This window comes from Puma concolor, chromosome B3, assembly GCF_028749965.1.
Source record: "Puma concolor isolate L17-30 chromosome B3, mPumCon1.1.hap2, whole genome shotgun sequence".
NCBI lineage: Eukaryota > Metazoa > Chordata > Mammalia > Carnivora > Felidae > Puma > Puma concolor.
In genome coordinates, this window is record NC_141672.1 from 94713258 (window position 1) to 94735414 (window position 22157).

Consider the following 22157-nt stretch of genomic DNA (forward strand, 5'->3'; position numbering starts at 1 on the left):
ATAATGCTTTACCACTTTGGCAGAATGTCTGAGGACAGATTACTAATAACTACACAACAATTTGGCTATTATTAAACAAAAGAAAGTAAAAGGTTGTATTAAAAGTTAACGTGATCATATGTGGCTCAGGGTTGAATGATATTTACAAATGTGAATTTAAACAAAAATTGAGATATTACTACATTGAGAGATGAGGGGATAAGAACGTGTACAGGTAGAGAGAGAAGGAATGTTCTTGTACCTGGGGGTGGTGTTATAAAAGAGCTTTATCATTGACTTCCTTAGAAGAAAGTCAATGGAAAATGTCTGAAATTGAAAAAATCAAAACACTGTAATATATTATGACATATGCAGTAAATAACAAAAGAATTATTAAAAAGTCTTGAAAGAATTTTTCTTTTGAGAGAACTGAGAATAGAATGGAGGGGTTGGGAACTACCAGGCTTTGGCGAAAAACCTAGAATATGTCAACTGTTAGTGCTTACCAACATGTGTATGTTTCTCTACAGTTCCCAAGCTCACATGCAGTAAAGTGGGAGGGGGAGGGATCTTTGATATGTGGGCAAAGTGATATACGCCAGTTTTTAGGGATGACCTCTAAAACTTTTGGTATGATTCAACATGCTTTCTTTCTTGTCAGATGAGCTGTGGACTCAAGTCTTAGGAGATAGTAGAACCAGTAAAAATTAAACAAAAGAACACAAGAAACAACCTGCATCCTTGAGTCTAATGCTTCATCTGACTAGTAACATCTGAATTTCCTGTGAGAAATAAAAATTTATTGTATCAAACCCCTGAAATGTTGGGGTTTTCTGTGACAGTAGTAAATTCATCATGGTGGTTTAAAAAAAAAAATGGCCACAATTTCCTTGACAATCTTTTGAGAAGTGGTATCTATCTATGTCCCCTTTCCTATAATCTGGACAGGTTTTAAGACACACTTATAACCAAAATAATGTGTGAGAAGTGACAGTGTGTTACTCTTTGATACTGGGTCAGAAAAGAACATGTAGTTTCTGCCTTGTTCATGGCAATGCTGGACTGTGGAGCACTCAGAAGTCTGATTACACAGCTGCCATACTGTGAGGAAGTTCAGGCCACATGGAGAGTCTTGCACACAGGATTTCTGCTAGCATTCATAGACTTCCGAGCTGAGTTATCAGAGAAAAGCTGACTCTCTGTGCCGTGCTGAACACACAATCCATGAACACAATAAAAAAGTTGTTTTAAGTCATGTTTTGGACTAACGTATTACAGAGCACAAGTAACCCAATACTCACATCACTTCAATGAATAAACAGTATCATTTGCTTTTTTTAACCTGAGCACTTGAACTAAAGCAGTTAAAGAAGAAAAAGGCATGAATTATTTATTCTTGGCTTGGAGACTTTGCTATTGTTAACTTTTTTCACCCAGGAAGTTCATCTTTCCTCCTAAAGCAGTGGCTTTCAAACTTTTTAAAGAGAAATGCACAAGAAGACATAACATTTTATAAATGCACGCACCCACACAGAGATCTTTCTTATGATGGGGTTAAGTTTCGATAAACCCATGGTTAAGTTGAAAATGTATTTAATACACCCAACCTACCGAACATCATAGACTAGCTACCGTAAATGTGCTTAGAATACTTACATTAGCCTAAAGCTGGGCAAAATCATCTAACACTAAGCCTATTTCATAATGAAGTATCGAATATCCCATGTAATTGAATACTGTACTGAAAGTGACAAACAGAATGGTTGTAAGTGTACTGATTGTTTACCCTTGTGATGGCCTGGCTGATGTGGCTGCTCACAAGAGAATTTCATATGACATATGGGTAGCTCAGAAAAATATCAAGTTAAAACTCAAAGTTTGGTTTCTACCGAATGCATACTGAATTCACACCATTATAAGGTCGAAAACTCCCAAGTTAAACCAGGGACTGTCTGCAATTTAAAACTCTATGAAATAATACTTCACCAAGTGCCATGTGCTGACATTTCCACAGTATACTATTTCATTTTTTTAAATGTGTAGTTTTGGGGTGCCTGGCTGGCTGTGTCAGGGGAGCCTGCAACTACAGCTCTCAGGGTCATGAGTTCAAGTCCCACACTGGGCCTAGAACTTACTTAAAAAATTAATAAAATTTTAAAAACATGTAGCTGTGACTCACTACATTTCCTTGCTTACAAATGGGACTTCCACCAATGGGTCCCACACATTCCCCTTGAAAAGCACTGCTCTTAAGCTATAATCATTCTTCAAGGCCTTACTCAAGTCCAACCAATGAGCCTTTGTTGACCACTCCATTCTGAGCTCTTGTAAAATTACTACAATTTACTAGTCACGTTGTGTTTTCTGTACTACCCAGGTTTTAACTTGATGTCCTAAGCTCGTCTAGCGCAAGGTTCTGTCCTTTACCTCTTACATGCTAAATTCAAAGTACTCAATAAATACAATGCTTAATATCTGGCCATTGTGTTTCTGAATCTCACAATCGGTTGGGATTTTCTTTGGGGTGGGGTAAGGAAACGTGGTTTAATAATCCACCCACGTATTATGCTTAATTCCAAAATGGAAGAGTACACAAAGAGTGGTGTGTAGTTTTCAAGAGAACCAAACCATCAAGGTACACACAATGTTTCTAAGAGCTTTCATTACTACGCACCGCACGAAGTACTCATCTTGACATAGCCATAAAAACGTAACAGAACCAAGCTCTCTCACGACTAAAATATTTTTGGAATTGGAAAAATGGAAAAGTGTTCCGTGGGATCAGCATTTTTCACAACTCACTGCAACTACACCTTGAGAGTACACTTCCAGAACCGCGTGCCACTTAAGCAGGAAACTCGGCTGGCAGGGTGTGAAGCTCAGCCTCACCAAGCGGGCCTCACTGCCCTGGGATCCTGTCTCTCTAGCAGAGAGGCTACACCGCCCGCAGCCCGAGAGGCTAAGGCGGGACTTCCCCCTCTAACCCCGCCCCGCGTCCCTCCCCAGCCGTTACTTTCGGCGCGGGACCTGCGCGGCGCCGGGCTCTAGCAACGGCCCTAGCAACGGCCGGACTCCTCCCTCCGGTGTCTCCCGGAAAGCGCTCCGCCGCGCCCGCGCGCGGCCTCAGCCGGGAGCGCGCCTCGGGCTCTGGGGGAGCCGAAGACGCGTGGAGCTGTGCGAGGACCAGCGGGCGGTGCAGGTCTGAGTCCCACTCCGATCCCTGGTGCCGGTCTCCTCGCCCCTCTGCGGACCAGTGGTCTGGCCTGAGCCATGCGTCCGCAGGGAGTGGACGCTCCTTGGCCGGGCCTTAGTGGAGGCTGTGCAGAGTGTCGCCTGTGAGCGGGGCCCTGGTCCCTGTGCGAGCGCTTGCATTTTTTAGGATCCTGCGGGCCCCTTGGGAAAAAGGCTTCTAAATTTTACCTCAAAACAAAACAAAAAATGTTTTCCCCCAACAATTATTTTTCAGTGGTTTCCGCGCCAAGGAAAGTCTGTTCTGGCAGGCAGTCCCCAAGGAAGTATTTATTTTTTAGTGTTTGGAGTGGTTTGCGAGGGATTGGTAATCAGGGAAGGAGAAGCTAAGCACAGACAGTGTGCCGTGCAGTGTATTTAACATAATAAGTACTGGTTACATAATAAGCCAAGGAGTCTGTTTCTTATGTCTGCATTACTTCTTGGGAACATAGGACAAGTAAAGAAGTATATTAATACTTTTAAGATGCCAGTTCATGGAGTTGGATGATAAAATCGCTGCTTAAACCCACAGCATTTAAGTATTACTTCTGCCCAAAACCGTAGTGTACCATTTAAAACTAAGGCAAGATAGTTTCCCTACCACATGATGGATGATGTGGGAGAGGCCACTGGTCCTGCATGAAGAGGGTGGCACCTTGGGTTTTTCAAAAATGAATGTTGGACCTGTGTATATTATGTGACCAGGTTCTTCAAAATATTTAAGGAAAAAAAATTAAGGAAAAATGCTTTATCTAGTAGTGACTTGATCTACAATATGTGGTTGGGGTGTTTTATATAGTATTCCATTGGGAAGTGACTGGTAGCTAGGAACTTTTAACTATCGTTTTGCAAAAAACATATATGTGTATATATATAATGTATAAAATTTGCCATGCTGCCACTTGTGCAAGGTTGCAGATGGCCCATAAAGATGGTTTGTTAGGTTCTTCAAGTAGGGAGATTGATACACATGATTTCTTTTTTAGAATGGTTTTGATGTGATAAGGAATGGTGGAATTCCTCCCTTTGCGCAAGACACAGAGATAGATACGTGAAATCAGTAAAGAATTCTGCTCTTGCAGAGTTGACTGCTAGGAGGGACAGCTTTGCTAAAAGGCAACTAACTACAAAAAGCAGATTTTTCCATGCTAAATAAGTGAAACCAGTAATAAATGGGCAAAGTTAAAGAGATGTTAAGAGGTTGCCATAGAACATCTAGAGTCCTGACTTTGAGACTAAAATAGAGGATTATATGCAAGGTAGAATTGATGGAACTTGGTGAGTGATTAGATTTGGGGGAAAAGAGGTTAGAGGGGGAGTAAAAAATTTGTTTTCACCCTAATTTGCAGAATGATGACTGTACCATCAAGGCATTTATTACTTTTTTAGGAGTAAATTCTTTTTATGTTTTCTAAGTAACCCTCAAAACTTTCATCAATAAACCTCAAAAGAATTTGATGTTCATAAGCATGATTTGAAGGTTGTGAATCGTTACATTTGCAACAAACTATTTGTACACATTTGAGGCAGGCTATTGGCTAGGTCAGGACCGATGCCCTTGTCATGTGGTTTCAGAGACCTTTGGAGGGAACTGTCCATAACTAACCACTTTTGGCGTCTTTTGTGTGGCCACCACAGCCATAAGTGAGCGTATAGGTGAAACGGGAGGGGGGAGCCATAAACATTTCCTTTTCACTGTCTCATAGGTATTTATGTTGTTTGATTTTGTAGAGGAAGGACATTTATATAAGGCTTCACTAATATCCATTTGGCTGTTTGGAAGGCCAAGCGGAATATAGGGGAATATTTCTGAGGCAGAATGCACTTAGAGGGCCCTAGAAAAACTCACAAGTAGTTTTCCACTGAATGTCAAGGCAACCACATTGACCTTCTTGACATCCCCAGTAACTGTGTACGTCAGCTCCATATTGCTTGCGTTCTCTGGTGGCATATGCAAACCTTCTAAATAGTTACTGGAACACCCAGGAAAATGGAGTCAGGTTGAGTTAGTCCAGTCCAGTTCCTTTTATAGAATGAGTCCCATGATGAAGTAATTCAAGACTATTACAACCTAAAAACATTTTTTCATAAGGACCTCCGGCAACACCAGAGCAAACCCAAACCAAGATTTAGGTGAAACTTAACTAGCTTCCTAAGTGCAGTAATGGGACCTCTTTTGGCTTATGACAGTTGACCTTTGGTTGCCCAATAAGGGATTTGTAGCTCCGATTTCTGGAGACTAATAGTATCTCTTCCCAGACTTTTAAGGCTGCTCCTGTCCTTAGAATGATTTTTTTTTTTTTTAATTTTAGTCAAGATTTCTTTACCTGAGTCTGTAGATGGCCTTTTAGAGATCTGTAAACCGCATGAAATTGTGTGCAAAATATTGTGTCTGTGTATGCATCCAGGTGAGAGGTCTAAGACTCTCTCACATGATCTTAAATGGATCTGAGACTCAAGAAAAGGAGGCAGCTTGGTAAATTTACTTTGAGTAAATTTGGCCAATATATTTTATTTTCCCAGTATATTTTAATGTATTTTTCTTCAATGACAAGCGTCTTTTTTCTTTGGGTCTCAAGCTTACTGGTATTTACAATCTATAAAAAAAACTCCTGATGAGTAATTAAATTAGTCTTACTAACTTCTTGTTGGTAAATTATGTTGAATATTATGTTCCACTGGACTTTTTGTTCACTTTCTATTTGGGATACCACAGAAAAGTTTCCTGCTGCAGTCACAGCATTTCTTCTCTTAGTGTTTGTACTCAAAGTGCCTGGGGCCTCATAGTTAAACACCACAATGCCATAAGGCTTTATAATGAAAGACTCATTTTACAGCTTTGGAATGCATATCAAATCAAAAGGTCCCCAGTCTCTTTTCTCCCTAAAAAGATAACTGTGCTTACAGAATATTTGAGTAACAGTTTGGACAGCCATTATTCTTTGAAAGAAATATTTAAATGGGAAAGTAATTTTACTATTTTATCTCTAGAAGTGAAGCATCTGAATGATTTATATTTTTAAAAAGCAGTATGAAATCTTCAAGCGAGAGGACATTAGTGTTACTTTGTAAAATTTTTAAGTTTATAAGATCACACTTTATTTTTCTGGGTATATATTTCACCTTTTGGGATAGTTTACAAATTATAATTGGTAGTAGATGCCTATTCTATTTTAGTGGATGTTTAGTTATGTTTGTGTGTGTCACTAAAAAATGGATTGTTGGTACCTAAGTTTTATATTTAAATAACTTTTCTAAGACAGCATCTTTTTATTTTTATGGAGGGACTGGCCCAGAAGGGTAATATATTGAGATTATTGCTTTTTAATTTTGTATTTTAAATCATGCTAATTTAGTGGCTTAAAAAGCTTATTAACATTTTTAAATAAATATAGCAGCACACAGTTTTAAATTAAATTGAGTGATTTTCTTTGTGGAGACAAGTATAAAATATTTCCTATCTTTATTTTGCCCCCACTTTTTGTTTTTTGCAGCACACCTATGATGTATGTTTTAGAAATAGATGTTAAACTTTGGTTCGAATGAAAAATGTCTGTCAATCCACCTATATTTCTCAAAGACAAAGAAGAAAATAATTCAAAATTTGTGGAAATAAAACAGTCACAAACTACTTCCATAGCTACAGAAGATCCTCTTCAAAACTTATGCCTAGCATCTCAAGAAGTTCTTCAAAAAGCTCAGCAAAGTGGAAGATCAAAATGTCTCAAATGTGGTGGTTCAAGAATGTTCTATTGCTATACATGTTATGTCCCAGTTGAAAATGTACCTATTGAGCAGATGCCACTTGTGAAGGTTGGTAAGAAATTTAATTATTTGAAAGTAGGAAAAGAGGTTTTAAAAAGACATCGCATATATACCTACTCTAAAATAATTGATAAGCTTGATAAATAGCGTCATTGTGGAAATGAATACTATTAATAGAAAATTTAAACTTACAGAGTGGTAAATCTATTTCTTTTTCTTGTCTCTGGAATAAGAGATTCACATTGCTAAAATACTTGGGTCTGAGTAGTATTGAATGAAATCAATTACTTTTTCATTAATGATTATAATTCATCTAAAACATAGGAAAAAATATGGCATAAACATGAATAGTACAAGAGACAAGTATATAGCTTGCCTGAAGGAACTTCAAAAACTACTTCAAGGCCTTGGACTTCTTTTTAAAAAAACATATCCTAAAGGAACTAGGATTGATGTTTGTTTAGGTTTTTGTAGAACAAGCTTATTACCCCCATCCTACACTAGGAGATAGAGCTCATGTCAGTGACCTAAACTAAGTACACTTGAAAAGGCTACGTATTCATTGGGCCATATTATAATTGTAGTTATTTAAGTCAGATTTTAAAAAATTGATTTGAGTTGATTGCTTACACTGTACTTTTTCTTGCTTACCAAGATACTCTTGTGTAGGTAAAAGGTGTATAGACCCTGATATCTTTGTAATCAAAGAGTTTATTACATATATGTCAACTTGTCTAACATTTACATGAACTTGGGTAGTAAATCAAATAATGTGTAAAATTTGCTGCCTATTAGGGCTTTAGAGAGACTAAACTCTACACATGGGCTCATTAGAATTTGTTGGTAAGAAAATAAGTTGAAACTATATTCAAAAATATTTAATATGGTGACTTTAAGATTCATTTAAATTTGAAGTAGAATACTTTAATACTTATAATTTGTTACTTGAATTTCATTTTGGCTTGTATGCTGTCTTGTCAAGTTCATGGTCTCCTGAGAGGTCTAAAATCACACTTACAGGCTATTGGAAAGTTTATTGGTCAAGAAGAAATAGGCATGGAATCTAATCAGCTTCATAGTTACCTTAAAAAAAACTGAAAGCTTGAGGAAAATAATTTTTTTTAAGTTTCCTATTATCTTACAAGAATGTTACATTTCAAAGTATAGCTTTTAAAGTATACACAGAATTATTCTATCTTCTGTTCATATCATAGCCACATAAAGAGAGTATCCTTTTAGAAGTTTTAAGATGTATTGTGTTCCAAAGGATTGAAGATCAGAATAATAAAAGTCATTAACATACTGACTTTTCATAGAAATTTAAGAATAGAGGATTATTTTCCAAATCAGTGACTCAAAACACCATGCCAAGGGTTTGATCAACTCTAAATAGCCTACCGGATCATGCAGAGTTTTTAAAAGTGTTTATATGTTAATGGCCATATATAAAACTCAGTATGTTAACATATATTAATAGTAATAAAAACTCTGTAAAGTTTTCGTTCTAATGTTTACTTTATTTTTACAAATCACTCAGTGTTTGCTTTTAGATAGCCTGCTTGGGAAGGAAAGACGACTACATGATGAGTAAGTGCCTCCCAAGCTTTAAAGTTTAGTCTATGGAATAAATCCATAAATACAGATTCTTTTCATGCAGAATATGGTTTTTTTTAATGTCATGAGAAATGCATAAGTAAAAGATGCTCTTGGGTATTTTTTAAAAAAGGAGTCTTCCCCCCCCCCCCAAAAAAAAAACTCATGAGGTAAAAGAAATCTTCATCTTTAGTAGAGTCCTAGAATTTAATTTTTTTTTTTAAGGTTCATTCATTTTTCAGACACAGAGTGTGAATGGGGTTGGAGCAGAAAGAGAGAGGGAGACACAGAATCCAAAGCAGGCTCCAGGCTCTGAGGTGTCAACACAGAACCCGACACAGGGCTCGAACTCACAGACCGCAAGATCATGACCTGAGCTGAAGTAGGAGGCTTAACCGACTGAACCACCCAGGTGCCCCTAGAACCCTAGAATTTAAAAGACTCTTTTTTGGGAAAGTTGATAATCACAGCGGAAAAGGCTTAGGGTACCTGCTAACGGCATTTTAATAAATTGGGGCAGAAAGATTTGGTAAATCTTTTATAGGAATTATAGGTGTTAGAGAACAGATGTTCTTTATGTATTTGAAAACAGAACATCTCTACTTGACCTGTGGTAAACACTGCTGGTGTTACTCTGTACCCTGTCATTATTTAAGAAGTATCTTCCTTTAAAATGTGTGAACTAGAGTACAAACAGTATTATTTCCACAATTTGATCTGTGCTTTTGTTTCATAGTATCAGAAACTTCAGGGACCTATACTGGGTCCCAGGATACTTCTTGAGCACAAAGTTTGCATAATTGTCTTATACTTGTAGAATTTAGTCCATGATAGGCTAGGTACGTGACTTTTAAATATATGAGTAACACTCTGTGTCCTTGATGTAAATGGTACCCTTCAGACATAGCCAGCTAATCAGAAATGTCACCTTTGGAATTTTCAGCTCTACTCATCAGCCATAGAAGAAAGTCAGTTTTACTAGTAATAGAATACTTTGTCACAATGTGCTTTCTTTTTCTTCTTTCCTCTTTCTATCTGCCCTGGGCTAAGATAATGCTGACCTGGGACTGAGAGACCCTGGGGAAAGGGAATGTAGTGTCAACTGAGACTGAGCATCATGAGGAAATTCTGATGTAGAGTTCAGCCAGAAGTAGACTGATGTAAAATCATTTGTGAACTGCCTACTTAAATGGTAAATTTTCTGTAACTAGAAGTTGGTTTGGTGATTTGAAGCAATTGGCCCTAATTGGTCACTAGGCCCAAGTGGGGAGGGAAGGAGATTTGGCGTTTGAAACCCTAAATTGAAAACTACTTGGGGTACATATTTATGGCCCTTCTGGGATATATACCCTCCTTTTCCACACAGTCACCCAGAAAAGTAAAGTATGTGCAGTTGGGACCATCTAGTTGCGTGCGACAACTGCTCCTTTAAAAACCAGCTCTAGAATTAATGATACATACAACAATATGGATGACTCTCAGAACAATTATTCTGAGTGAAAGAAGTCAGATGAAAAGAGTACATACCATATTTGTATATTAATTTATGAATGATTATTTCAGTAAAAAATACATATTCAAGAACCAAAAAAAACCCCAACAGAAAAAGAAAAGAGCATATACCATATGATTTCATTTATATAAAACCTTAGAAAATGCAAACCTATAGTGATAGCAGAGCAATCATCATTGCCTAGGGACTGTGAGTGGTAGTTGATGGGGAAAGGGGAAGGAGGGAGGCACAAGAAGGCTTTTGGGGGCGACAGATAAATTTGTGATCTTGATTGTAGTGATGAACTCAAGGGTGTTAAAATTCATTATATTGTATACCTTAAATATGTGGCATTTATTATACCTATTTTATCCCTTTATTAAAGCTGTTTTAAAAAACAAAAATAGTTTTGTACTCCAGGGTAAAATAACTTGCCCCAGGGTAAATACCTAGAATCCTACCTAAAATCCTGTTTTGGGTAAAGCGGAAGCTGGAAGAGTGTTTATCATAACAAATAAATCATTTATAATCAGTGAAGAATCCAACTTGGAGTTTCTTATATGTTATGGGGGGGATATGACTTGGCTTTCATTTTCATACTCTTGACTGTAGCACCTGTATACGCATTATACAGAAAACTAAATCAAACAAATCAGTGAAATACTAGTAAAATCTCACTCAAGAAATGCAAGAGAATATTATTTTTACAAAGAGGCAGGTCATAATCCATAACAAAGAAACTTTAAGGAAAATAGACAAAATTATTTTGAAGAGAGTTAATTTTTATATAAAGTGTGCACCTCTTGGACCTGTTACTTTTTCCAATTGATGATTATTTCATTTTTGCTGTGAAAGGCCACTGATGAGAATCATGATGTTCACAACAAAGGGTAATGTCTTTGATCTCGAAGGACATGTAGGGAATAAGATTTGACTTGAAGTTAGATGTGAAGCCTTTGCCCAAACTTATATTTCCTTTTATTGTGTCATAAAATTAACAAACCTAGAGTTTATAGAAATTATAAAAAATGTTCTTGGCACAGATACTGAAATGCAAGGAATTGGACTCCCTGCCTTGAAACTTTGCTTTAAGAGTAGATTCTATGTTAAAGGAGTTGGAAATAGTTGTTTAGTATGTGATCAACAATATCCAGGAAGAAATTTGGGTTTGGTTTATGGCTCTTAGAATTCTTAATATTCTAGTTTAGAAATGTATGATTTTCAAATTATATTTGTAGGAGCTTAGTGTGAACTTCTTATTTCAGCCTTAAAGATTATTTTTATTAACATAAAAATTAGAATTTTTATGTTTGTTGTGTTGATTTCTCTTTTTTTTTAATTTTAGCTTCCACTGAAGATTGACATCATTAAACATCCAAATGAAACAGATGGCAAAAGTACTGCTGTACATGCAAAACTATTAGCACCTGAATTTGTAAATATTTACACGTATCCTTGTATTCCAGAATATGAAGAAAAGGACCATGAAGTAGGCAGCTTATTTTTTTACAACTCTTCACATTTAGTCTAAAAATGAATTTTTTTAATGTTTATTTTTTTTTTGAGAGAGAGAGAGTCAGAGTCAGAGTGTGAGTGGGGGAGGGGCAGAGAAAGAGGGAGACACAGAAACTGAAGCAGGCCCCAGGCTCTGAGCTGTCAGCACAGAGCCTGATGTAGGGCTCAAACTCAAGAACAGTGAGATTATGACCTGAGTGGAAGTCGGATGCTTAACTGAGCCACCCAGGTGTCTCTAAAAATGAATTTTAAATTCTATTACCTTTATAAGCTTACTTGAACATAATTTAATATTTTTCTTAATGACCTAGAGTTATTTTTTTATAGCAATAAACATACAAATTATTTACTTCATTGGTATCTTCAAAGATCAAATGATTTTAGATTGTTAAGGCTTTTTTGAATCTCGTCTTTCCACTTTATATAGTTTTTCTGCATTATTTCTTCAGGTTTTTACTTACTGCCAATATTACTGTGCCTGCTTTTACTTTCTTCCCTCTCCATTTTCCTGCCTATAGTACATACAGATCTAATTTGATACGAACTAAGAAACCATATTATGAACATAATGGGAACATATTCAACATGTTTGTTTCTTGTCAAGTTTTAAGTCAGAATTTATTCATTTCAAAGATCATAATAGCACACTGCTGACTTAAGTTTCTTTGCTTTAGGTTGCACTGGTTTTTCCTGGACCTAAGTCTATTTCAATAAAAGATCTTTCTTTTCATCTGCAAAAAAGGATTCAAAATAATGTTAGAGACAAAAATGACCCTGAGAAGCCATCTGTTAAACGCAAGAAAACTGAAGAACAGGATTTAAATGACAGCAAGGGCCAAGACACAACACTGAAAAAAATTATATTTATCGATAGCACCTGGAACCAAACAAACAAAATATTCACTGATGAGAGACTTCAAGGTAAGAAAAACAAATTTTTTGTGGATTGCTCTGTCTCCCAACTTTCATTTAAAAAAACTTCAAATGTGCAGATTATTGGAAGAATTGCACTGAATACCCATACATTTTGCCACATTTGTTTTATTCTCTATTATATGTGTGTTTATACTTAGATATATCATTCATTTTTGGTTGAACTGCTTGAAAGTAAGTTGCAGGCTTGGCAACACTTCACCCTTAAATACCTAACTTACATCTTTTAAGAATAATTGCAAAGTCACAATACCATTATCACTCTAAGCAAATTAACAAAAGTTCTCTAATCTGTAATACAGAACATAGTCCATATTCACATTTCCCTTATCGACCCAAAGTATCTTTTGTAGCTCTTTTTTCCTTCATATCCCATGTAGTTATTAGGCCTCCTCAGTCTGATTTAACATAGAGCTTCTCCTGTTTTTGTTTTCTATGACTTTGGCTGGCGTGAGGAGGACCGGGCAGTTGTCTGAATGCTCCATCATAATTAGATTCACTTCAGTATTTTTGCAAGGATACTTCGTGATAAGGATAAATCTAGGGTTGTCCATGACATTTCCAGTTTATACTTGTTCTGATATGATTATTAATAGCATCCCCTTTCATTCTCAGAAATGAAGCTCTTTAACTTACTAATTATATGATTACCCTATTCATAGGTAAAGTTATATACTTATTGCATCAAATCAAGAGGCATATAATGTAAGTTCCGTTATTGGTAACAACTTTAATTAAAGTGGTGATTGCCAGGTCTCTCCATTATAAAGGTTTGTTTTCTTCTTTGAAACTAGTAGTAGTAACCTGTGGGGTGACGCTTCGAGACTATAAACTGTCTATTTCCCAACTGCTGTTCACTGAGTGGTTTTAGTATTCATTGATGACTTGCCTAAATCAGTACTTACATCAAGGATTGCAAAATGATGACATTTCTTTTACATTTGTTAGCTGGCTTTCTTATGTAAAGAACTCTTCTCTACACCCCCCTTCTTTTTTTTTTTTTCCACTCTCCCCCTGTCCCTTTTTGAGGTCACTGTACATTTTTAGATTTCCTTTTAGTTCATCATACATAATATGTTGTGATTGTATCTTTTTTGATGCCCACGTTGTCTCAACTTTTGCTAGTGGAGGCCTTCAAGCCCTCTCTGTGTCATGGCCTCATTAGTCTTTTCTGGTACAACAGGATGTCCCAAGTTCACTTCTACTTTTTTCCTGCCCCAGATCTAGAACCAATGATTGAGTATACAAAGGAGCTGTGGTTCTTTTTAGTGGGGACTAATATTAGAAATCAAGAGCTAGTAAACTTATTACAACTTGGATGTCATTGCTACAGTGGATAGAGCCAAGGAAAATGCACATATATCATGAGTTCACATGGATAGTTCCAATTCCAAGATTTAACTTCCCAGGGATTTTCTTTCTTTTGTTTTACCTTTGTATGTCTCTGTCTCTTTGAGTGAAAAGTTTAGTTCCTAATAAAATGGTTTAAAAGAGTTTCTTCACTTGCCCAACTAGCACAGCTGGTAATTTGAAGAACAGGAACTCATGTTACCTCTCTTGTTTACTTGCACCTTACTTAGTTCTTCAGGGTTTTTCAGTAGTTTCTCTAAATACTTTAGATTTATTTCCAGCTCTTGATAGCTTTGTTTGTGTACCATGTTTGATTAGAAGGCAGGAGAGCTACCCAGTTGGTTTTAGACAGTTGCCAAAACAGTTTCAACCTGGGAGACCCTTTCTCAGGCTATTGTTAAAAATGCACATCACCTAGAAAAGAAAGTTTATGACACTTCTTTGGAGTTTAACTTGTGTTAACTAATCTCAAACTAACGTGAGTGACAATACTAGATTTAATTTACATAGTTCATACCTCTGAGGTCAACATACATGTTGGTAAGATTGCTTTGTCATTCTAATTGTGTGCATACCTGTGTGTTTGTTGGTGAGAATGATAAGCAGAAAGATAGAGACAGAGAAATTGTGTGTGTGTGTGTGTGTGTGTGTGTGTGTGTGTGTGTGAGAGAGAGAGAGAGAGAGAGAGGGAAGGGGGGGAGTGGGAAGGAGAGAGACAGAGAAACTACAGAGTATAAGACCTAGAAGAATCTTTTTGCTGATATTTAATAGAGGGATGGAGCCCTAAGGCCCGACTCTTTGGAGCACTCCCTGCCACACTGCATTGGATGGTTACAGCAGCACCTTATTCCTCAGTTTGAAGATTTTTCTGAACTACTTTCTTTACAATTATCTTATATGGTAATTGAAAGGATCAAATGAAAGAACATGAGTGAAAGCAGTTAAAAAAAACTATAAAAGGAATTATTGAGGCACAATTCAAAAATCTGTTTTCAGAGTGTTCATATTTGAAATTAAGGCTTCAAATCAGATTTGTACCAAAATTTCTGTTATTCCTTTCCAGATCACATAGTAGGTATCCGGTATTTTTAAAAGGGGATTTCTTAATTCCTTCAAAACCATGAAATCTGCATGTCCTACTTCAACCCCTCTCCCTTCTAGTGCCTTATTGCACCACAGGGACTACTTCAGGCTTTGCACATACTTAACAATCTCTGTATATGTGAAAAAACAGTTTCCAGTAAAACCAAATTACTTCCTCAAGACACAATCCATGTTTGCTATAAATCATTGCCTTTGGGTTTTAAAACATTTTATCATTTGCTGGGATTAAACTGAACAAACCAGCTTTTTTTTTTTCAATATATGAAGTTTATTGTCCAATTGGTTTCCATACAACACCCAGTGCTCATCCCAAAAGGTGCCCTCCTCAATACCCATCACCCACCCTCCCCTCCCTCCCACCCCCCATCAACCTCAGTTTGTTCTCAGTTTTTAAGAGTCTCTTAAGCTTTGTCTCTCTCCCACTCTAACATCTTTTTTTTTTTTTTCCTTCCCCTCCTCCATGGGTTTCTTTTAAGTTTCTCAGGATCCACATAAGAGTGAAAACATATGGTATCTGTCTTTCTCTGTATGGCTTATTACGCTTAGCATTACACTCTCCATTTCCATCCACGTTGCTACAAAGGGCCATATTTCATTCTTTCTCATTGCCATGTAGTACTCCATTGTGTATATAAACCACAATTTCTTTATCCATTCATCATGAACACACCAGCTTTAAACCTCAGATAAAACCCTCAAATGTAATGTATTGGAAATTGTTTCAGTTATCTTATGAATGCAGAGGTTAAGAATCTCTTTAACAATGTAGAAACATACTGTTTTGCCACACTTTACAGAGAAATAGCTCTGAATGTTTTACTCTTGGCAAAATAAAACATTTGAAGGTTGAGCGCATAATTTAATCATAAAATGTGAACTTACACGTGAAGAGTGATAATAACATTCTTGAAGATTCACCATAGGAAGCCTTAGAAGAAGGTGGTGAGGAAGGATGGTTACTTTTGTTGGAGAGGCAGTCCAAATTATAAAAACTGGGATTATATAATTTGTTTTATGGGTACCTGGGTGGCTCAGTCAATTAAGCATCCAACTTCAGCTCAGGTCATGATTTCATTGCTCGTGAGTTCGAGCCCGGTGTCAGGTTCTGTGCTGACAGCTCAGAGCCTGGAGTCTGCTTTAGATTCTGTGTCTCCTTCTCTCTCTGCTACTCCCCATTCATGCTCTGTCTCTGTCTCTGTCTCTCAAAAATAAACATTTAAAAACATTTTTTTTAAATTGGCCAGCCCTCTCCCTTCATTTTGACTGTATTGATATGTTTAAAGTGACTGCTTTTTTTTTTTTTAGATTAAAAGCATTGCCTGAACTGTAGTCAGTGTGTAAGTGAGTGCTGTATCATATACTGCCTCATTCAGTCCTCACAATGACAGTATGAGGATAGCTCAAGATTTTTACTCTTACTTTTCAGTTGAAGAAATTCAGGCAATAATTTTGAAGGGAAAAGCCATTTATAATTATCTGCTTTAAAATTCTGCTAAAAAAGATTTGCTGATTTCATCATAAAATTATTGTCAAAAAATGCTAGCAAAAGAATTTTTTAATATATGTGTTGAGCTTTTAAAAATAAATATTTTCTATATAATCCCATGCCTGTGTGTTTCAGTGTGTTTTCAAAGGTTCTATATACTAATAAGAAAATCATTAAAACAGGATGGATTAATGGTAATAATCACTAACTCTTGATTTTTGTACTTAACATTTTAGAACATATTAGGTGTATTAGAAACCAGCATTATTTAATAGTTACTTTTGGTTTGTTTTTTAGAAATTGCATTGTGATATCAAATCCTATGTTAACATTTTAATTGTACTAATTAGGACATTTTCAAATGTTTGCCTTTACTTCTTGGATATAGTTAACATTAATACAAATAGTCAAAAGAGTTTGGTTTGGGTTGTTACAACTTTTGTATATCTTTGAATCAAAATGATTCACACTGAAATATTTTCAGGGCGCCTGGATGGATCCATTGATCAGGTCATGATATCACAGTTTGTGGGTTTGAGCCTGGCATCAGGCTCTGTGCTGATAGCTTGGAGCCTAGAGCCTGCTTTGGATTCTGTGTCTCCCTCTCTTCTGCCCTTCCCTTGCTCATACTCTGTCTCTCTATCTCTCTCAAAAATAAATAAAACATTAAAAAAAATCAAATTGGAATATTTTCAAAATACCCAGATACAATACTTTAAAGGTTGTGATTTGTCCATTCATTCAGTAATATTTGTTGAACACCTGCTCCTGGATAGGTGATGTCCTAGATTGGGGGATAGAAAGGAGAATAGAGCAATCTCTCTACTCTCTAGTTGATCACAGTGGCTATTAGTTAGGGCTGTGTCTCCCCATATGAAACAGAAACCCAGATGGAATCTTTTTTTTTTTTTTTTTTCCAACGTTTTATTTATTTTTGGGACAGAGAGAGACAGAGCATGAACGGGGGAGGGGCAGAGAGAGAGGGAGACACAGAATCGGAAACAGGCTCCAGGCTCTGAGCCATCAGCCCAGAGCCCGACGCGGGGCTCGAACTCACGGACCGCGAGATCGTGACCTGGCCGAAGTCGGACGCTTAACCGACTGCGCCACCCAGGCGCCCCCCAGATGGAATCTTAAAACAAGTAGTGAGTTTACTTTTCATGGGTAAAAGTCCAGAAATAGGTAGTCCAAGCTATTATAAGGACTTCATAATGCCTGTAAAGATTCATACTCATTCCATTTTATTCCTCCATCACTTTAATCCTTGTAAGATAGCTGCTAGGTCCCAAGGCAAACCATATATATTCCAGTTGTTATATGCCCACTGAGTCTGGCTCTTTCATTAAAAAATAAATATATAATATAATAATAGCTTTCTTGGAATTTCCTCCTAGGAGTTTTCATTTTTCCTTCTTTGACCAGAATGGTTCACATGACCACTCTGGCTATGAGTAGAGCTGGGACATAGTTTTTATTTTTAGCTGGACACTTGCCATACTGAACAGGATTGAGGTTTGTTAATATTGAGAGAAGGAGAACATGAATATTGAGAAGATAGTGGACATTGTCTGCCATGTAATCTATTACAGGAGGCAGACGAGTAAGCAGGTAAGAAAATTCAATAAATTTTAGATGCAGGGGTAGCATTGAGGAGACACAATCCTGTTCTTCGTGGATTCCCTGAAGGATTAACTGTTTCTATTGAAATCTTGATGGATAAAGGGCTGAGGCCTGGGCAGTTCAGTCAAAGGGAATGGCATATACACAAAGATATAAAAACATCATTTTACGTTCAGGACACTGAAAAAGTTGAATATGGTGTAGAATGTGTACGTATATAAGAATGGTAGGAGAAATAACTGTGAAGAAATACAAACTGTGAATGCCCTTGAATATCATACCTGGGAATTCGGTCTTTTTTTCCACAGGTGCTATGACACTTGTAGAGAATTTAATGCCAGACATTGACATGATTAGATTTGTATTGTAAGCCTAATGGGAAGAACAGGGCTGGGACCTGACTTCTGGCTCTCATTCTGCCACTAAATAGGCAAAGGTGTTATTTATGTTACTTTTTAAACTAAGTTATAACACATGTGAAAGAACATATATATATAATATAGTGTTATAGCACATGGTGATATAATGAATAATTAAGAACCCAGGCACCAGAATTGTATCAATAACTTATCTACCTATGTTCTTCCCTGCATGACTCCACTTCTCCCCTGATCAGAGGTAACTTTTCTCCTGAATTATGTTTTCATCATTCCTTTGTGTTTTATTTATATGCATCAGCTTTCATAATCTTTGTTATTTAGTTTTTTATTTTGACCTGCATGTTGTATTCCCGGGGACCTGCAATCTAAAGTCACCATTTTGTTTCTAAGGTTTACCCCTGTTGTTACATGATTAACTATAGTTTATTCATTTTCACTGCTGTGTATTATCTGTGTGAATATACTACGGTGTATCTAGTCTCCTATTGATGAAACACTTGAGTTAATTCTAGTTTCTGCTCTTACAAATTATGCATCTGCGAATACTCTTATGCATGTACAAGGTTCCTTAAGGAAACATACCTTGAAGTGGAATTGTTGGGTTGTTGCATATGAGAATGCCCACTTCTACAAGGTAATGCCAACTGTTTTCCAAAGTTGGGTATACAGATTTATACACCCGTCATTAATGTATAAGAGTCCCCATTGATCCATGATGCCTCCTATCTTGGTATTGTCAGATGTTTGATTTTTGCCAGTCTAGCAGGTATAAAGTGGCATCTCATTGTGATCATAATTTGCCTTTCCCTTAGTTAATAATTGGATTGAGCATCCTTTTGTTCATTTATTTGGCCACACGCATCCCGTTCTGTGAAACAATTATGTGCATCTTTCTAATTTTTTAAAATTGATTTGTAGGAATTCTTTAGATCTACTAGAATGTAGATAATAATGTTTTGAAATATCCCCTTGTAGCTTATGACTCATCTTTTAAATTTCTTTATGGTATCTTTTGAGGAATAGAAATTCTTGATGTAGAATTCAATCTTTCATGTTGAGCACTTGCTATGTCTTGTATAAATCCTCTCTACCCTAAGATACTATATTTTTAGTAATTTGTTTATTGATTTTAAAAGTATTTTCTCTGTAAGTAATGTCAATTGTGTTTCTTCCTTTCCAGTTCTTACACATCTAATTAATTTATTGTTTTTTTACTGTGTCAGCTCAGACCTCCGTGTTGACCCTCCGATGTTGAGGGAAGCCCTGTAGACAGACTGTAGAGGTCATCCTGTGTTTCAGTCTCAGAATCTTTTACATGGAGGATTTCATCTATTCATGTTTGCTATGAGTATTGATATTTTGGGATGTATTTCTACCATCTTAATTTTATTTGTCCTGTTGTTTACTTTTTTTGTTGTTGACTTTTTTTCAAGTTTTTATCTTTTTCCATTCTGTAATATTCCTATTTTGGTTCTTTTAGAAAATTGTACTCTGCACATGCGACTTATTTTAAGTCAAACAGTATTTTAAACAAGATTTTAATCTTCCCTTTTGAACACGCTAAGCACTTAGCAGACAATGTTTGATTCAACTTCCTCCTTGTTCACTAAGTTACTGTTATTTTCTTCATTATTTTTGTTCTGTCCTTTATCTTCAGCCCGCAAATTACATATGGTTATTGTTTTTGTTTCATTCAGGTAGCATTTATTTGGATTTGCATAGATGTTTATTGTTTTCTTTGCTCACCTTTCCTTTAACCCAGACTGTCTTTGCTGAAATACATTCCTTAGCAATTACTTTCATTTGGTTTCCTGTTGGCATATGTTCAGTTTTTGTTACTTTACTAATGTTTTCATTCCTGTTGTTAATATATAGTTCTGCTGAGTACACAATTTGAGGTTGTTAGTTTTTTCTCTTGACACTTTGAAGGTTTTATTCTGGAGTCTTCAGTACTTTACTATTGCTGATAAAAAGTCTCCTATCATTCCCGTTACCATTCTTTTGTATATGATCTGCCACTTCTTAATCCCTGCTTTAAAAATCTCTTTAACTTTGCTCTTTTGCAGTTATACTATTGTGTGATGGATCTAGGCCTTGATTTCTGTAGATTTATTCTGCTTGAGATACATTATTTCATGGATCTGTGGCTTTGCATTTTTAAAAATAGTCTATGGAAAAGTCATGGACATTATCTCTTTAAATACTATCTCTCCTCCATTCTCTGTTCTCTCCCCCTGCAAGTCCTATGTAGACATTTGATCCTCCTTATCTCTTAAAAATCTTAATATTTTACAGTATTTTATTTCTTGTCATTCTTTGCTGCATTTCTGAAGTTGCTTTTAGGTTAAAGAGAGGTGTGATACTAGGGAATCATCGGTAACTCAAAAGTTCCTTATCTGGGTAGGGAGGCTCATTTTAATACTCCCTTCTCCCTTTAATACTACTTTCTCACTTTGAAATAAATATGCTTTATAAAAAGTATAGCAAAATAAATATAATGTGAATCTAAGTAGTGGTCTAAGGTGCTAAAAGCATTTTGGGTTTGTATGTTCACATCTGAGTTTTAAGAGGTCAAAGAACTGTTCTGTGATTTCATGAATTATTTCCTCTTTAAATGCACAGGAGTAAGACATTCTAGCTGACTGTGTCATTGAGGCCTCATGTACAGATGTGGCAGAGCCAAAGAAACAACATTAGGTACTCTGTTCATGAATATATAGCCAAAAAGTGATAATCCAGAAGTCAACTTTAACTATATTAAGGACCATTAACTTGCCTATCTCTCCCAGTGAGTTTTAGAATGATGTTTGAAATGTCAGTTTATCAAGGAAATGAAACCTTCTGAATATTGGTGAATTTAGTCCTGTCACTGGTTAAAATGTAAAAAGACACTGGTAGATAGAAAATAGCATCTTGATTACTTTTAACTGATGGTTGCAAGTTCTAAGATTTATGTATAAGTTTTGTTCTGTGTTTTATATTGCTTCTGTATTTACCTTAATGCATTTAAGAAAATACCCTATTTGGTTGGGGTTGAAGGAACTTGTGTATTCTCTTAAAAAAAGTTCTTAAAATAATTAAGAGAAATTATCATTATTGTGGTTAATATCCTGTGGTTAATAAAAAATATTTATACTTATTTGTTTTTGGCAGGACTGTTACAAGTTGAGTTGAAAACAAGAAAAACTTGCTTTTGGCGCCATCAAAAAGGAAAGCCAGACACCTTCCTTTCCACAATTGAAGCTATTTACTACTTTCTAGTAGACTACCATACTGATATATTAAAAGAGAAATACCAAGGACAATATGACAATCTCTTATTTTTCTACTCTTTTATGTACCAGCTGATAAAGAATGCCAAATGTTCTGGAGACAAGGAAATGAGAAAACTTATCCATTAGTTTTTAAAAAGCTACTTATGTCATTTTATTTTGCTAAAAATCAATAAACCTTTACTTGTGCTTTGTTTATTCTTAGGAAATATTAATATATAATGTCTGTTAGATCATTTGAGAAAATAAGGTTTCATTCATTTACCTCATTTTCTAAGGGAATTTTTAGAGATAGTATTGACTGAAACACTCATTTCAGAAGTTATTTGCTCAAGTTGGGTATATCTCAATTCATTACTACTTTTTAATATAATATATGTTATATTTATGTAATTAGATATAATAGTTGTTTAGGGATCTTCATATTTTTCTATCTA

General features: G+C 36.0%; 2 protein-coding genes across 6 annotated transcripts in view; one reads left to right on the top strand and one right to left on the bottom strand.

Moving 5' to 3' along the window:
* The window catches only part of FAM227B (family with sequence similarity 227 member B), a 206083-nt gene extending 203114 nt beyond the window's left edge, over positions 1-2969 (bottom strand). For 3 of the 5 annotated variants that reach the window (XM_086710652.1, XM_086710651.1, XM_086710649.1), the window contains exon 1: positions 2782-2967. The gene's annotated coding sequence lies outside the window, so the exon portion shown is untranslated. Of the gene's footprint in view, positions 1-2781 lie in introns of all 5 variants that reach the window. The other 2 variants (XM_086710650.1, XM_086710653.1) reach the window with 2 other exon arrangements.
* Positions 2970-3043: 74 nt separating this feature from the next.
* Positions 3044-21918, top strand: DTWD1 (DTW motif tRNA-uridine aminocarboxypropyltransferase 1). The gene is made up of 5 exons (XM_025919685.2): positions 3044-3178; positions 6705-7023; positions 11406-11549; positions 12250-12496; positions 21602-21918. Exons 2-5 carry the CDS (start codon positions 6760-6762, stop codon positions 21847-21849), a joined length of 903 nt encoding a protein of 300 aa, XP_025775470.2. The 5' UTR covers positions 3044-3178; positions 6705-6759; the 3' UTR covers positions 21850-21918.
* Positions 21919-22157: the final 239 nt, after the last annotated feature.